At 42.2% G+C, this 17,847-nt stretch overlaps 1 protein-coding gene across 3 annotated transcripts in view; it reads right to left on the reverse strand.

Moving 5' to 3' along the window:
* LOC106801599 (low-density lipoprotein receptor-related protein 2-like) overlaps window positions 1-9,621 on the reverse strand; it is a 42,320-nt gene extending 32,699 nt beyond the window's left edge. For 2 of the 3 annotated variants that reach the window (XM_087418470.1, XM_014786311.2), the window contains exons 1-5: window positions 6,607-9,263; window positions 5,067-5,186; window positions 4,441-4,677; window positions 3,494-3,607; window positions 2,313-2,432 (exon numbers count right to left, since the gene is read on the reverse strand). In XM_087418470.1, coding sequence (XP_087274596.1) covers window positions 2,313-2,432; window positions 3,494-3,607; window positions 4,441-4,677; window positions 5,067-5,186; window positions 6,607-6,793 — 778 coding nt within the window. In that variant the 5' untranslated portion in view covers window positions 6,794-9,263. Of the gene's footprint in view, window positions 1-2,312; window positions 2,433-3,493; window positions 3,608-4,440; window positions 4,678-5,066; window positions 5,187-6,606; window positions 9,264-9,411 lie in introns of those variants that run through there. The other variant, XM_087418471.1, reaches the window with a different exon arrangement.
* Window positions 9,622-17,847: the final 8,226 nt, after the last annotated feature.

The raw sequence follows: 17,847 nt of genomic DNA on the forward strand, positions 1-17,847 counted from the left end.
TAGAGAAGACCCAGGAACAATCTCTTGAATATTTTTGGTTTTTTGGGCCACTTTTCAGATACTCACTAGACATGCATTATGTGGAAGTCACTGTGCAGGTGCTGGAATAGACACTCCTTGCCTCCACAGAATGCCCACGCATGTGAATGTAATTCAGCAGAAACATCACATAGGGACCCTAGATGTTTGGTTGATACAGAATACTGATCTATGTTACCCTAGCAACATTCTTGGGGACGTGTCACTTGTCAAGCCAGCCAGAGCCTAATTCAGAATGACAAATGTTAAGGCCTAGAGTTCACTACCGTGCCATGTGACATCTCATCCAAAACGATGGAAAGGGCTTAAGCCTCACAGGTATAACTGGCAGAATTTAGATAAGGTACTATCCTTTCCTAGTACTTAAAGCGGGATGGCAGGGACCCTGTAGAGTATGAGTCATAGGACTAGGAGAGATTTTTTTTTTTTTTTTTTTTTTAACAGGAAGGAATGTGGTTCCTTGGGGGCATTGCCAGGAAAACATTATTCCTCCAAAACCATAGAATCCTAAAGTAGAACAATGCCTTCGCAGCCCAGGGGAAGAATAATTAATATATGGCCACAAGTCAAACTCAGTGGCCAATCAAGCCCCACAACGAGCCATAACCCTAAAAGGCTGCTGCAGAAGCCTGGGCATGTGTACAAAACCCAGACCCCTCCAAGGCCATGACCAGATACTAACTTCCGACTTCCAATGAAGAAGCTCATTACAATTCTTGATGAATTGTTAACACCAAAGTCATTGTTAAATGTAACTCTGATGCTGTCTAATAACCAGGGCCTTTCCTCTTTATCCTTCCCACCCAAGCTTGTAGGGCTGCAGGTAGAACCCACGAAGAGAGAGGGGACTACTGAATAGGGGTCATTGCCCAGGCTCAGGATGGCAGGGCTGATCTACTCTTAGGCCAAAGCATTAAGACAATAAGTCTTTTACCCTCCTAATCACATTTTAACCTAAAATATGGTCCCATATTTTTATGGACAAGTGCTACAAAGCAACAGCCATAACCTGTTCATATTGTTACTGAAGAATGAAGATATATGAAATTTATTTTAGCCATTCTGGCATAATAATCCCATTTCACAAAGGGAAGAAATGCGACTTCAAGGATTGGGTGACTCAGAGAAGGTCAGCCAGCAGGAACAAGCAAGGATAATACACAGTAGGCTCTAATTTCAGAATCTGCCCTACCACCCACACCACAGACCTAGGCATGGCTGTGAAGTGATAAGCGTATTTATTCTATGAAAGAAACCCTTAAATTCCATAAGAGAAAGCTGCTAAATTTAACATTTTCTCATTAGTCAACCGTTGACCTGCAATTCTCACAAAGGAGGATAACAAGCATTGACAAGGATGTGGAGAAATTGGAACCCTTGTGCCTTGCTGGTGGGAATGTCAAATGGTGCAGCCTCTGTGGAAAACAGTTTGTTGGTTCTTCAAAAAGTTAAACATAGAATTTACCATATGATCCAGTAGTTCTACTTCTAGTACGTACCCAAGAGAATTGAAAACAGGCACTCAAACAGATATTTGTTCACCAGTGTTCACAGCAGCATTATCCACAGTAACCAAAAGGTGGAAAAAACCCAAATGACCATCAACAGATGAATGGATAAAATGTGGTATATACATACAATGGAATATTATTTGGCCTTAAAATGAAGGAAATTCTGATACATGCTACAACATGGATGAGCCTTAAAGACATGCTAAGTGAAATAAGCCAGACACAAAAGGACAAATACTGTATGATTCCAATTACATGCAGTAATAGAATAGGTAAATTCAGAGAGACAAAAAGTCAGTAGAAGTTACCAGGGGATGGGGTAGGGGGGTCTGGGGAGTTATTGTTTGGTGGGTACAGAGTTTCTGTTGGGGTGACAAAAAAGTTCTGGAAATGGATAGTGGCAATGGTTGCACAACACTTTGAATGTAGTTGATGCCACTGAACTGTACACTTAAAAATGATTAAAATGGTAAATTTTATGTTATGTATATTTTACTACAATAAAAACTTTTTTTAGGGCCGGCCCCGTGGCTTAGCGGTTAAGTGCACGCGCTCTGCTGCTGGTGGCTCAGGTTCGGATCCCGGGCGCGCACCGACGCACCGCTTCTCCGGCCATGCTGAGGCCGTGTCCCACATACAGCAACTAGAAGGATGTGCAGCTATGACACACAACTATCTACTGGGGCTTTGGGGGGAAAATAAATAAATAAATAAATAAATAAATAAAACTTTTTTTAAAAGGTGAGCCAAATGAATTCTGACCTCCACAGCTCTGACGATCCAGCTGTAATTGCCATCCAGTCCCACACGAACACTGGACACCCCAGCTTGTGTCACTGCACTGCCCCTCACAGCCCCCGTTGGCCAGAGAGCAGTTTTTACCTGGTAGAGACAAGACAGTGGTCAGTACATTTGAACACGGTAAAGATAAAATGTTTTACAAATCCTGTTGTGTCACAACCCTTTTTACTCTTATGAGAACAGATGACTGGTTAAGAATAACCTTTGACTCTGACCTCTTACTTAAGAATATGGAGGCTTTAGGGGAAGACTGTAGAAGAGGGAAAGTCAGGAGTCACGGGGCAGGGGCAAGGCATTTCTTTCTAGGCCCACGGTCTGGACAATTTCAAGTGTTTGTGTACTGTTCACCCAGGGAGGGGCCAGCAACCTCTTCTCTATTTTGTCTAGAATTTATGGTGGCTGCCACCCTTACCTCAGGAAGTGATATAATAATTTACTGTCTACCCAATAAATTATCTATACAGGACCAGAAACCTGTACTTTGTTCCACTGTTTAGGTTCTTAGAATTTCTTATGTGTTCCTTTAGTAAAAAGCTTCTTTCGCAGCCTTTAACAGTACTCAAGAGGTTTCATCATACATGTCTAAGACCAGATTTTGGGGGGAAATAGGGGACAGATGACAAAATGACTTGGAGACAGATGCTCACTCTTCCTCTACCCCTACTTATGGATTAAGCCAGAAACACAAGGGTTTAAAAGCTGGAGCTGCTTGCTCAGAAGCCCCACCCCCTCCTCACCAGGAAATAATCTTCCTAGCTCCTTTCTCTGTTAAATCCTTAGAGAATTCACCATTTTGTCCCCAACAAATGATTCGCTTCTCGGTGGCAAAGTTTCTATTCTTTATTCCAGAATTTTAGGAGTAATATAGTTTGAAGTGTTTAGTCTATTTCCCTAAAGCTTCAACATGAAAATAACTCTCAAAGTTTTACAGCTTAGGTAATATTTGCTCACTCTCAGGACACCAGAGCCAAGGGCTGGAACTTGTAAAATGTGAGGGATCCATCATTGAAGGATAGCTCCTTATGTAGGAGTTTTGGTCCAAGCATTCTCTCAGAGAGCAGACCCCTATGATATCTAAGCCACTGAGTTCTTTAATCTTATTCTCCCCACTCCCACGTTAAGCCAAGCAATTGGTTTCTTACCACATGTGGTAGGTTCATCGGTGCCATCTGTGCAGTCTGCTTCCCCATCACACATTAGGGATTCTAAGATGCATTTCCCTTCATCACATCTAACCATGCCTTCTGGACAGGAATCTGTGTAGGAAGTTAGGCATTCTTTTTCACTAATACTTATAGTGGGGGGTAGAAATAGACCACCCTTACAGTGGGCACGGTGGTCATATTTCTATAACCCAAGGCAAGTCTAGGTAGGACAGAAAGTTTTATCTTTTCAGCCAGATTTTCATGGAATTGGGACTTTAGACTTGATAACAAAGAGGTTAAGACCTCTGGGCACTGGATTGAAATGGCATTAATATGAAATTTAGCTAGTATTAAATAGTTCTAATTGAAATGGTATTAAAGTCAGTCAACACCAGCCCTAAAAGAAGTATTCTCCTAAGAAACAAGCTTATACTTATTATAAAAATGTTAGAATTTGAATATATTCAATATTGCAGATTTAACTCTAGAAAAGAAAGACTGAATGGGATTGTGGTTCACCAAGAAGTTGGAGGTTCCACTGCACTGTGTATGTAAACTAAAGAAATGTAGCACTCACCAACTTCTTTGTGGGGGCTTTCCTCCTTTAATGAGGACCCTTCCCCTTCCATATGAACTGCACAAGGATGTGAGGCATCTGTTAGGAGGCCTCATTAAGACACCGATGCTCAGGTGTTCTGTGCGTTGGCCATAACTGAATAGTGGAAACATTCTAGGCAATGCTTCGAGTGTCCATTGCAGAGTCACTATTCAAGACTGCTTTATGTTTCCATGGATAACTAACTCTTGGTTACTGCTAGGAAACATCCTGTTTTTAGATATAAGATGGCAGTCTCAGTCATAGGAATTAAAATGCAACTTTCAGAAAGCAGCCCACATAGTACAACCTTCCCTTTAAACAAAAGGAGGCAGGGAGCAAGACTCACCACAGATGTCCTCATCTGAGGAGTCACCACAGTCGTCGATGCCATTGCACTTCCAGCTGTCCATGACACACACCCTGTTCCTGCACTGCCACTGCCTAGCCAGGCAATGCTTCCGGGGGCAGTGCGCTTCGTCAAACCCATCACAGTCCTCATGGACATCACAGAGCTCCCAGGCATCACGACACTGAGAATTTCCTGGACACTGGATTTTTTGGGCCGGACACACTGTCAATCTCTCTAAAAGGCAGGAGTTGGCTCAGTGAGCTAGAACTGCTGTACTATGAACTTATTATTTAGGTATTTATAGTTTGCTCATGGATTCAGTCTATAGAAAACCAAGAACTGAAAGGGATGGTAGCCATTGGAGACGTGGCCATAACTTTGTATACTGAAGTTTCACCCCAAAGAGTTTAAAAAGTCAATAAAGCTGATAATCTATTTTACGTAATTCTGAAAAATGGAGAAGTAGGTAAAATGTCACCTGTAATACCAGAGACAATTTAATATCTGGGTTTAACATGTATGGCATAGGCTATTGAATGGCTTGTTTTACCTAATACTGTTGATATTAATCAATGGTAGTGATAAACAGAATAGGACCAAAGATGAAAATAAGTTGCACATACCACAGTTAACCTCGTCAGAGCCATCTAAGCAGTCACCAACACCATCACAAAGCCAGCTAACAGAAATACACTTCCCATCATCACACTGCCAGGCCTGTGGGTGTCCATGACATATTTCCTCTGCGGGCCAGCAGCAGTGTTCAAGAAGAAGAAGAAAGGAAGAAGCAGTTGTCAGGACACTAGCAGCTTTTAAATTTGGGTTTCATATTCAGTATTTTCATTAGCAAAAGAATAATTAATTCTTGATTTGCTGCTGGAGTCAACCCTAAACTTGACTGTCCTTTTCACACTACCCCTGACGATATCACACAGTACCCCTTACTTACCAAGGGACAATCACCTAGCAGATCAATAAAGCTTATCCTCCCCATCGTTCTTCTAGAACATCATTGTCCAATAAAATTTTCTGTGACGAAGCGTTTTATATCTGTGTGGTCCAAAATGGTAGCCACTGGTCACATGTGGCTATTGAACCCTTGAGATGTGGCTAGTAGGACAGAAGAACTGAATTTATTTTATTTAATGTATTTAAATAAATTTAAATCCTCACATGTGGCTAGCAGCTACTGCACTGGACAGTACAGTTTTATAGGTTCACTTCTTTGAACTCCTTTGGCATTCGACACTACATGAAGATCTAGGACAAGCTGGGAACTGTTAGTCTGGGGTTTAATTAAACCTTCAAATATGTATGCCTACTGGCAAGTAAACCTGGGGAGCTGGGATTAAGCGAAGGGGGGCAGAACACAAGGCATTCCTGCAAGTATGAAATTTTACTCTAACCTGCAATGTTACATGTTTTAATAGCAAAGGTTTCATGTTAAAGTAGTTACAGTAAGTGACCATCCCAGGAACGTGCATATGGAGAAAAGGAATGTAGTATTCACTAAGTTCTTTGGGGGTTTTTCTCCTTTAATGAGGAATTCCCCCTTACGTATGCACTACACAAGGATGTGAGGTATCTGTTAAGAGGCTTCCTCATAAACAGGTGCTCAGGTGTCCCTTCTAGGGCTTCGAGCACTCTTAGCACAGAAATATTTGAGTTTTATTTCAGCAAGACATTTATCGAATGGCTAACTTGGTTTCTATTGGTTTTGTAGTTTTCTTTGTACTCAATTTACAAAGTTATTTTTCAGTCAGATAATATCTAAACACATAAAAGTTGAACTAGTTTATTGTATATAAAAGTAATTGTGTGCATTGGGGTCTGCAAGGGTTTCCTATAAAGGAATCTCTGTATTATTCCAGTTTAACTAACTGCCACAGATGGTTAAGCCTGAAATTAAAGTGAGGAGCCAGACTTTTGCTGGATTTTCCATCCCAACTAGCCCTCCACATTTGTTTTGACAATAGTGCTACCAACACTTGAAGGAACATCCCTGGCCTTACCCAATGAAAGCCTGCAACAACCCAGAACACCCAGTATTTCTGAATACCCCCTAAGAGGGTGAAAACCACACAAACTGTGCTGCCAACCGAGCACAGAGCAATAAGGGCCAGATGTGGACAAGTACCCGACACAGTAGTGGGAAGCGCTTACCACACTGCTCGTCAGTCCCATCAGGGCACTCTTGCTCTCCATTGCAGAGCCAGGCCACAGGAATGCACCTTTCACCACATGCAGCTTGCCTCGTTATGTTACACCTTACTTCATCTGCATTGGATGGCCAAGAAGCAAAGTCATGCGAGTTCCTGGCTTCCTTGGGTATAAGAGAGCACCTTTTCATGATAAGCTGCAGTCAAAGGTCGTTTTGGACACCTTTCTTCAACTAATACCCAGGAGAATGCTAGTGGGATTCAGTACCCTAACAACCCACACGAGTTCACCAGTGATGATCCTTGGAAACCACTGTTTCCAGTGTCGTGGAGTTGTTGCTGGAGTATTGTCGTTGGCCTCCCTGCTTTCCTACTAGGATGGGGCAGACTGACTTCTTCCAGCTCTGGTTCAAAGACTCAGAACATGAAGAGTTGCAAGTTTAGAGGTCTAGGTCCAAAGTACTTGACTCTAGTTTATTTTTAGACGTGTGTAGTAGATATGTCTTAAAATGAGAGTAGGGTTTGGGTCCTACATACCATCTTTATAAGAATGCCTCTAATAACCTGGTTACAAATATTTGTAAGTTTTAGTTATTTGCATGAGATTGATTTTTACTATCAGTTTTATCCAAGTCATGAACTTGTGCTTGTCAACCTTGAAAGATTAATGGTCAAAAATAAGCCTGTTATGGAATGTGGTCCTCAGAAGGAAACACCAAGAAGGCCTGATTGTACTTAGTTTACTATATTGTCCTAACTTTCAAAGAGAAAAAGCCAATCCTTGATGCCCAGCAAACATAAGCCATGTGACCCATACTAGTAGAAGTCTCTGAAAGACGTAGTGAAGACCAGCAATTCCTACTCCCAGGGACAATTTGTGCGTATGGAAGGGAAAGTTGTATGCAAAGATATGTAATGGAAGTTGACAATGGAAGGCCATTGCGTAGACTCACCTTCTTTGCTAAGGGACCACACCTTAGTCTTACTTGTATCCCTCTAAGACTGCTTTCAGCACAGTTACTCAATGTTTGATATTCCAATGCTGGCTTATAAAAAGCATTTCTAATAAAATACTTAGGAAGTATCATTCATTAATGGATAGCTAATAAGTTTGCTGTCTACTCACATCCCTCCAGGCAATCTCACTTGACTTAACCAAAACCATTAAACTGAGAGCAGGTGATGTCAGCAATCACTAATATGGGAGCACAGGCTCAGATGTCAGGCTACATAGGTTGGAGTTTTGGTTGGACCACTTACTAACAACATGACCTTGGGAGGGTTACTTCCTCTCTTTGGAACTTAATTTTGTCTATAAAATGAGGCTAGTAAATGAGGGATCCTAAGAGGAAGATTCAAGGATTAAATGAGCACAAACCCACTTGGCACAGTACCCACCACATAAATGCTCACAAAGCATTAACTCCTTTACTACCTCTTCCAGCAGATCCTTCTAGAAGGATCTCAATTAGGGTTGCAGTCAGCCCTCAAAGACACTCACTGCTAGGTGAGTCACACCTGGAACTATATTTTGCCCTGGTGATTCTCAGCCTGGAGACCAAATGTGCATATAGATTCTACATGTTACCTGCAGATGGGTCTCAAACACTACTTTTCAAATTTAGGTAGATGCTTTCTGTGAATAATAAGAAACTTATTTATGAATGTATTTATTTACATATTAAGTTTATAGTAGATTTCTCATAGTTTATCAATACACAAAGTACAATGATCACGTGCTGTTCTAAAACAGACATCATAAAGATGTCTTCATACTAGAAGGTGTTGGAAACCACTGCTTAGTAAAAAACACAAGTAACTTTAAATCTTGTTTCAGGAGTGGTGCAAACAGACCACACAGAGCAAGGGCTTCTTGTCACAACAGAGATGCTCCACCGGGTTAGGCAAAAATCTGAGGGTTAGAATCTCTCCTGGAAGACAAATATCTCAGTTAAGTGGCACCTCCTCCAAACTAGTTAACAGGACCTTGACCCAGAAAGAGCCTGCATAAGTTAAAATGATTTAAAACCTGCCTTCCATCTGTGAGGGCCAATCAGGAGCACCTGTCCTGAGAGATGGCAAGCCTGCAGGCCAGGTGGTTTGACAAACGCTGGGCACCTTCTACTGGCTAGGTCACCAGCCACTGGCCCTGTGGGAACTGTGGGTGTCTCAGTCAGGTGGGACCTCAATTCAGCTCTCCTCTGCCTTGGGGTCTGCCTAGACCTGAGTGCTACCAACAGGTGCCACAGGAAGTTGCTTCCTAACCGCACCTGAGGCCCAAGCCCCATTTCCCCTGGGCTGTTTCTGGAGTGAGGCCCCTCTTCCCGAGGCTTCCAAGAAGCTAAATTTGCTGCCTGGTAGACCCGGGCGGCGGGCCCAGTAGAGATCAGGGCTAGAAAGTGCACACGACTTGGCCTGGCCTGGACGTTGGGGGAAGGAAGTGCCTGGAAGGGAGGGCGCGTCCTGCACTCAGGTGTGGCAAGAGCTCCCTTTCCCACCTGCTTGAGGACAGGAGAGGAAAAGACACCGAATTCGTCCCCTGAGCCCACTACCCTCCCACCCACCGGGCAGGTTCATAAGGGACTAAAGGGCCGAGAAGCAGGGGACCACGAGACTCACCTGTCGGCCCCTCCGGGAGGCCCAGGCTCGCCCTCCTACACAAAAGGTCCTGCAGAATGCCGGGGCTTGGGGGACGCCGCGCACACCCAGCAAGGGTGTCCCAAGCTCCCCTCCTCCCGCCGCCCCTGCAGCCCGCCACCACTGCCCCCTGCAGCGCGGGGTGCCGCTCTCCCCAGGGCGCCCTACTTACCGATCCCGGAGCCCCCCAGGCTCCCCAGCGCGGCCAGCACCGGCGACAGGAGCAGAAAGAGCGCCCGGGGCTCCATGGCCGGGGAGGGGACAGGAGGGGACAGGGCGCGGGAGAGCCTGCGCTGGGTGCCGGCGCCTCCGGGCTGGAGCCGCGCTCGCCCGAGGGAACGGCAGGCGGGGAGGAGCGCAGGGGGCGCCCGGGGCGGGCTTTACTCCCGCTCCCGCCGCTCACTGGGGACGGCTGGGTGGGGGTGTGAGGGGCGCGGGGAGGGTGGGGAGAATCTCCCAGGGAAGAGCTGCCCGGGAGGAGCGGGGCTGCGGGAGAACCGCCGCGCCTCGCGTCCCTCTCTCCGCCGCTCTTTAGTGGCGAGGAGTAGTGGGGGCTCATGCCCCCTCCCGCAACGCGACAGCAGACACGCGGCTAATTCGGGGCCTGGTCTTGCCATACTTAGGGGCAAGGCAGGGGTGGTCAGCCACACTTAACTAGAGGCTTCTCAAACTTTTATGTGCACGTGAGTCACCTGGATACTCCTAATGCGCAGACTCTGACCCTGCAGGTCTGGGGCGGGGCCTGAGCCTCCCTGTCTAACAAACTCACAGGTGACGCCTTTAATGCTGGTCCTCAGACCTCACTTTGAAAAGCCGGGGTTCAATACCTCCAAGCTGAGGGCGTCGCTGAGACGGTAGGTCTCTGGAGCTGTGCTCTGCGAGGACTCCCCCGTCTCCTGTCTTCTCAGCGCACTTGAGCAGAATTAGGCCTTGCTGACCCTGGGTCTGTGATGACAGCTCTGAGACGTCAGTCGTCTTTGGTTGGTGATCAGCAAACTGTAAATACAAAGAGTAACAGCACAAAGGCCTGAAAAACACCACTCCCCTTTCAGTCTGCATCACTGCCAGGGGTGGAATGCTGTAATAAACAGTTGGACTTGGACGTGTATGAAATTTGATGGTCCAAACCAGAGTCAAACCTCATCCCTGTAGGGTCGTAGACTTACAGGACTGGAAGAATTTAGAGGCTATTTTATCCAAATGCTGCCGTTTAGGGATGAGATGATGGATAAGAATGAGAGTTTGTGACATGTTCCCCCAGGCTCAGACCCCCCTCCCTGCCACCCCCACTCCCACCCCCACCCCCTTACTTAGCTAAGCTGTGACATTCCTTCTTTCCAGTACACCAGGAGAAGTAAGTGTCAGATTCTTGGAGAGAACCCATGGAGTTAGAATTTGGAATGTAAAGCTGGCAAGGAACATTTATAGTGTTTGGGAATGAAAGGCAGCAATAAAACACCAGGAAAAAAATAGAAACAGAAAAGTGAATTGCAAAATGCCTTCTTAGATTTTATTTGCAACACAATACTCCAACAGCTTTTTAAAAATCATACCTCCTCTTCATGTTCACTGCCGGTCCCATCAAACTACACTTGGGAGACATAGGAATGCCATATGCTCTGAAGTTTTCCTTAAATTCATTGTAAGCTCTGATTGCATAAGCTGATTAAAAGGGCCCTTCTGCTTTTAATAAAAATCTCCTAAGATATCATATTGATTTCTGTGGCAATGTTACTGCTTTGGAACCAGATTATTTCAGATGCTTAATGGTGTTCCATGACACAATAGAGCAATTTAGAGTTATAAGAATATAGACTAGTTTTGCTCACAGGAGGGCATGAAGCTGGTGGTAAGTATCTTGGATTGGAGTGTGGTAGACCTGGGTTCAAATCTCAGCTGAATAAGATTATAAATACATAAAAATGGCAGCTTTCTTATTATAAACAGTCAACATCAGCTCATAATAACCCATACCAGCTGAGGAAGCCACAGACATGGACGATATGAATGACAAGTAATTTAAATATCATTTACATTTGTCTTTAAATTATTGTATTCTTGGACTCATTCTTTCTTAGTGACATGTGTCATCCTTCTCTCCTATATGTCCCCCCACATTGGACATTTCGTCTTTTAAATCTACTTGCTCAGCCTGTGGTAAGCAGAACAATGCCCTCCCATAAAATTTCACATTCTAATCCCCAGAACCTGTGAATATGATACCATACATGGCAAGAGGCACTTTGTAGGTGTGATTAAATTAAGGATCTTAAAATGCGGAGATATTCTGCATTATTCAGGTGGACCCAATGTAATCATGAGGGTCTTTATAAGGGAAACGGAAGGCAGGAGAGTCAGAGAAGGAAATACCATGACGGAAGCAGAGGTTGCAGTCATGCAATTGCTGGTGGGGGTCAGGCACCAAAGAATGTGGGAAGCTTCTAGAAGCTGGAAAAAGCAAAGAAATGAATTCCCCCCTACAGCCTCCAGAAGGGACACGGCCCTGCAAACACCTTGATTTTGCCCCGTAATACCTATTTGGACTTCTGACCTCCAGAAATATAAGAGAATAAGTTTGCGTTGTCTCAAGCCACTGTTTGTAGTAATTCGTTACGGCAGCAACAGGACAGTGATACAGATCCCCGGGACCTTATTCTTGTTCTTCTCCTAACTTTACTGTCCCTTCATTGTGTCCATCACTTGTCCTTCTGCTTCTTCCCATCCTCTAACTAAAAGAAAGAAATCTCCCTGTTTGTCATCAGCATAAGGATCATGGAAGTGGATGTGTTTAGGGGATGTAAAGAAAGAAAAGCCAGTTCAGAATGGTCTTCCTGATTCTCCGTGCCTAACAAAACCTCATAGTCCTTGCAACACCTGGCCCATCTCGCCTCCTCCATGGAGACCTCCTCAACTGGTATTGCCTGCACTACACTCTCAGCACTCAACTAGACTTTGCCTTGAGGACCTTGGTTTAACAGAAACGAACCTGTTCATTTCTTACTGGAAATTTCTTGAATGCAGCAACTGTATCATATACGTCTTTTGTAATTCTTATAATCTCTTTATCAAATATTTTAATGCAGGTCCTGTAAGAACAAGCATAAAAATTCACACCTTCTTTGACTTCACCCAACAATTGTTAAATACCTACTGTGTTCCAAGTGCTATTCTAGGCACTGAGGCTACATCAGTGAACAGAACAGACAAAACTATGCATCTTCATAGAGCATCCATTCTATTAATGGTAGTTGGAGAGGTGGTGGGGAGAGACAAACAATAAACAAAATAAGTTATTGCCTTTTATAGTTTGTAATAAAGTGATAACTAACTTATGGAGCAAAATAAAACAGGGAAAAAGAATATGGAGTGCTGGTGAAGGGACGAGTTACAATTTCAAAGAATGTTGTCATGAGAGGCCTCACTGGGAAGTATCATTTGACCAAAGGTTCAAAGGAGACAAGAGAAAATCTCTGACTCTGACCATGAGGGAATAACAGGGTTTGGAAATGCCCACCCAGCATAAACCACTAGAAGACTGAACAAAATATAAGAAACAATTATTTTCAGACATTGGACAACAGGCAATTCAGAACTGTGACCGATGAGAGAAGGGAAGCAAATGAGGCTTTCTCCCTGGAGGCAATTTCCAGACTGAGGCCCAGGGAGAGGGACCCTAAACAGAGCCTGGAAGTCTTGCTAAGTTAAGGAGACAGAGAACAGAGTTCAAGGAGGCTGAAAAGGCTAGAATTTGCAGGACAGAGTTCCAAAGAGAAGGGAATAATTAAGAGAAAGAGTTTCAAAAATCTGCCTAGTGAGTCCCTGAGTCGGAGGCTGAATCAGTCTGCATATGCATAGAGTGAAACTCCATGAACCCAGACAAAAACAATTTCTGAGGAAAGAATAACTATTGGGAAGTTGTAAAACAATTGCTAAATCTCATGCAAGGTTGGGAATCATTGGTGTTCCCTCCAACAAGAGTGACGAGATCTCACTGAATGCGAAGACATTTGGTAGAGACTCCAGAAGGCCCACAGCTTATCAGTGAGGCAAAAATAGTTCTAGAATAAAGGATACTCTAGACCTGCCCTAAAGGAGCTTACAAACAACTCTCAAAATGGTGAAACTAATCTACAAGTAACTTAGCCTGCCATAAAAAGCAAAAGCCCAACGCTCTCTAAAGGAAAATAATACAATCAAGGACCTCAACAATGTAAAATTCACAATATCTGACATCCAATAAAAAAAATTTAATAGACATAAAAGATTCAGGAATAAAAAGAACAACCAGAGAAAAAGTAGTCAACAGGAATGACATAGATGATGGAATTATGGGGAAAAAAACTTAAAATGGCTATTATATATATATGTTCTGTATGCTCAAGGATATAAAGGTAAACATCACTATAATGAGTGTGGGCAGAAGAAATTATTAAAAAGAACCAAATGGAAATTTGGGAGATGGAAAATTTAGCTGGATGGGATTAATAAATAATTAGATACTGCAGAAGTAAAGATTAGCAAACTTGAAGACATAATGACAGAATACACCTAGAATGAAGCCCAAGGAGAAAGAAAAATGAAAAAATGAAAAGAGTTTCAGTGACCTGTGGGACCATATCAAGCAGTCTAACATACATGCAATTGGAATCTCAGGAAAAAAGGAGGAGACAGATAAATATTTGAAGAAATAGAAACTTTTCCAAATTTTCTGAAAACTAAAGCCACATATCCAGGAAACCCAACAAACCCAAGCAGGATAAAAATTAAAATACCACAGGAAGACCTATCATAATCAAATCACTAAAAAGCAGCAATAAAGAGAAAATATCAATGCATGTGTAGTGAAATAAAGAAAAGAATGATAGCAAAGTTCTAGTCAGAACTGTGCAATCCAGGAAACAATGAAACAATATCCTTGAAGTACTAAAGAAAAACAAAATTTAATAAACATCTGTCAAACCTAGAATTCTATATCCAGAAAAAGTAAATAGACAAATAAAATGGAAGCCAAATAAAGAATTTATCATATAAACAAAAGCTGAAAGAATTTGTCAGCAAGACACATGCACTATAGGAAATGTTAAAGGAATTTCTTCTGGTGAAAGAAAAATGATACCAGATAAAAACTTGGATCAACATGAGGAATGAAGAGCACTAGAAATTTAAAAAAATGTAGGTAGATATAAAACATTATTTCTCATTTTTAATTTTCTTTAAAAGATAATTGACAGTTTAAACCAAAATAATAACAATAAATTTTGGAATGCATGACATATATAGAAGTAAAATGTATGAGAACAGCAGTTCAGATGACAAAAGGAGGGAATGGAAGTATGTAATTGTAATGGTTTTAAGTACACTGTTGTATGTAAAGTGGCATAACATTACTTGAAGCTAGACTGTGATAAGTTTAAGATGTGTATTGTAAACTCCAAAGCAGACACTAAAAAAAATTAAACAAAGAGGCACAGCTAATAAGCCAACAGTGGAAATAAAACAGCATTCAAAAAATGTGTAATAAGTCCAAAAGAAAGCTGGAGAAAAGGAAAAAAGAAACAAAGAACAAATGAGACAAATAGAAAACAAGTAACAAGAGGGTAAATTGAAATGCATAGATTTGATTTATGATTATTGATTTAATAATCACATTAAAAATTAATGTTCTGAAGACTCCAATGAAAGGATTTAAGGGACTGAGCTATCAGAATATCTAAAGAAAGAACATCATAGGCAGAGGAAAAGGCAAGTATGAAGGCCTCTATGTGGGAGCAGACCTTCATGTTCCGGGAGCAACAAGAAGCCCATGTGGCTAAGGTAGAGTGAGCAAGGAAAGAGTGAAGGAAATGAAGTCATAGACGTGGAGACGGAGGTCAACAGATCATGACTTTTCTTCTGAGAGATCTGGGAAGCCACTGAAGCTGTGCTGTCCAATACGGTAGCCACTAGCCACAGGTGCTCAAAAGCCACAGGTGCTCTGTAGCAGTATCTGTCTAGCAGCTACCGTATTGGACATTGCAGACATAGAACATTTCTACCATTGCAGAAAGTTCTATTGGACTGCATTGGAAGGTTTTTAGGAGAAGAAAGACACATTCTTATATTTTAGCAGTTCTTATATATTTAGCATATTTGGCTGCAATGTTGAGGGCAGACTCTACAGGGCAAGGATGGAAAGAAGACCACTATGTTTCCATATTTAATCTGAAATTTAAAATATAAGGGAAAAACCATGGCTAGATCCAAAATAAACAATGGTGATATAGAAGAAAGAAATATTTTGATCTTGAAAGAGAAATATTTTTTTAAAACTTTATGTGACGTCAAGCTTTTTCAACCTAGGTATTTGGAAGATAGAGCCCAATGTAGATTGCTTTCATCATCAGCCCTATCATTGTTCTACTTTTTGTGCAACTAACCATACCACTCCCCCACTGATTCACTGACTATAGCAGAAGCTATTGATGGCCTGCCCATATGTTCTTATCCTTACCATTTCTATACACACCAGCTGCACTTCAAACTGCCAGGTTATCTTTGCCCAAGGATATTTTCTGGCCTCTGCAGTCCACTCTACCTGCTTAATGGCAAACTGGAAGCACCAGGGAATTAACACTCCTCAGAAACAGCCTTCAAGCAATGACTAGTGGAAACTGGTGGATAAATACCCCAGTTCCCCCGCTCCTCAGGTGGAATGACTATGAGGTGCATGTTTTACACTGATTCTCCGAGTTTCCTAGCACGATTAGGCTCCAGTTGGCCACAGTGGCAAGTGAACTACATATGGGCTCCTTTTCTTTCCCTGTCCAAGTTCCTTGCTCACCCACCAGTGTTTCCTGGGATCACCCCCAAATAAGTACTTACTCTATAATCTTTGTTTCGGGGCCTACTTCTGGGGAACCCCAAACTAAGAAACTGACCTAATATCTCATTTTCCTACTCTAAAAAGAGCCATCCTCTTTTAATCTTTATTTGTAACACAAAGATGGTTAAATGCTTTGGTTTCCAAAAGTTTCCCCGCAGCAATTTAAACTTGAAATATTAATACAAGAAGTATATACCTTTCGTTTGATGTGGTCAAGAGTAACAGCTTAGAATCTGAAGTATAATCTGAATATAATTAAGGGAAGAAATTCAAAATATGAAAGAGGAATTAAGACCTATCATATAAAAGACAGAAGTTCATCAGCCATGACAGAGTAACTAGTTGGGAACCAACTCTTCTTTAAACAATGAGAAAACTGGTCAAATTATATGAAACTACTGTTTTCAGCTATCTTGCAGAGGCAGCACAGGAGTCTAATCACCTAGAGAAAGGCAACAAACAGGATAAGCCTTACAATCACCATGACTTTCTACCTGGAGGCATTTACCAAACCTGGGAAGGAGGAGGAACAGTGGTCTCGGGGAAAAGAGGAGACAGAGATCAGATTCAAGGAGACTGAAGCAGCTGGAATTGGAGGGGCAGGGTGCTGGAGAGCAGAGAGCTACACAGACGAAGAATTTCCAAAATCTATAGAGAGGTTCACTTGAGTCCTTGGCTGAATTCTAAGCTGTACACGTATAGAGTGAGACTCCACGAGGCCAGGCAAAGAAGAACTACTGAAGAGTTATAAGCTGAACAACACCTGTGCTTGACAGGGTTCAGAGACATTTGAGTTATGAACAGTTATTGCACACGTAGAATATTCTGTAGATGCCTGAAAGGCCACTAGCCCTAAAGTAAAGACTACGCTTGTAAAATTGTTCAGGACCACGCCCTCACCAAAGAAGTTTTGTTTATCAAGAGTTACCTATATCTATCAATGTTTACTATATCAAAAATTAAAACTAAGAATTTTAAAGAATATTTACTAATTCAATCAAAATAACAAATCTATTAACTGTTAGCATATTTTTATGAAAAATAATCACATTTTCTAAAATACAAAAAAATTAATGAGAACAGTGGCGTTATTTTACATTTTTGAAAATCTCTTTAATGAGATTAATAGAAGGCAGCTATATTCTCATATGTGGTTTTGCATTCAATTTGTTATGATATGTTGTTTTGGTTGCAGTATATGAAGAAAATCTGGCCTCACATGATATGCGTTGGCCACAGAGGAAGTATTTCAATAGCCTTTCAGAAAATTGTAGATATTCTTCTTTGAGACTCTTATGGATTGAATTGTGTTGCCCCAAAAAGATATGTTGAAGTCCTAACTCCCAGTACCTCACAATGTGACCTTGTTTGGAAATAGGGTCTACACAGATAATCAAGTTCAGATGAGAGCATTAGAGTGGGCCCTAATCCAATATGATTGATGTCCTTAATGAAAAGGAAATTCGGACACAAACATACATGGAAGGAAAACAATGTAAAGAGACACAGGGAGGAGGCCATGTGAAGATGGAGGCAGAGAGAGGAATTATGCTGCCACAAGCCCAGGAACATCTGGGAATACCAGAAGCTGGAAGAGGCAAGGACGGACCCTTCCTCCAGAGCCTTCAAAGGAAGCATAGACCTGCCGGCACCTTGATTTCAGACTTCTAGCCTCCAGAACTAAAAGGCAATAAATTTTGCTCTTCTAAGCCACCCAGTTTGTGGTAGTTTGTTATGATAGCCATA

Source organism: Ceratotherium simum, chromosome 28 (genome assembly GCF_057802395.1).
Source record: "Ceratotherium simum simum isolate JZ-2026a chromosome 28, ASM5780239v1, whole genome shotgun sequence".
NCBI lineage: Eukaryota > Metazoa > Chordata > Mammalia > Perissodactyla > Rhinocerotidae > Ceratotherium > Ceratotherium simum.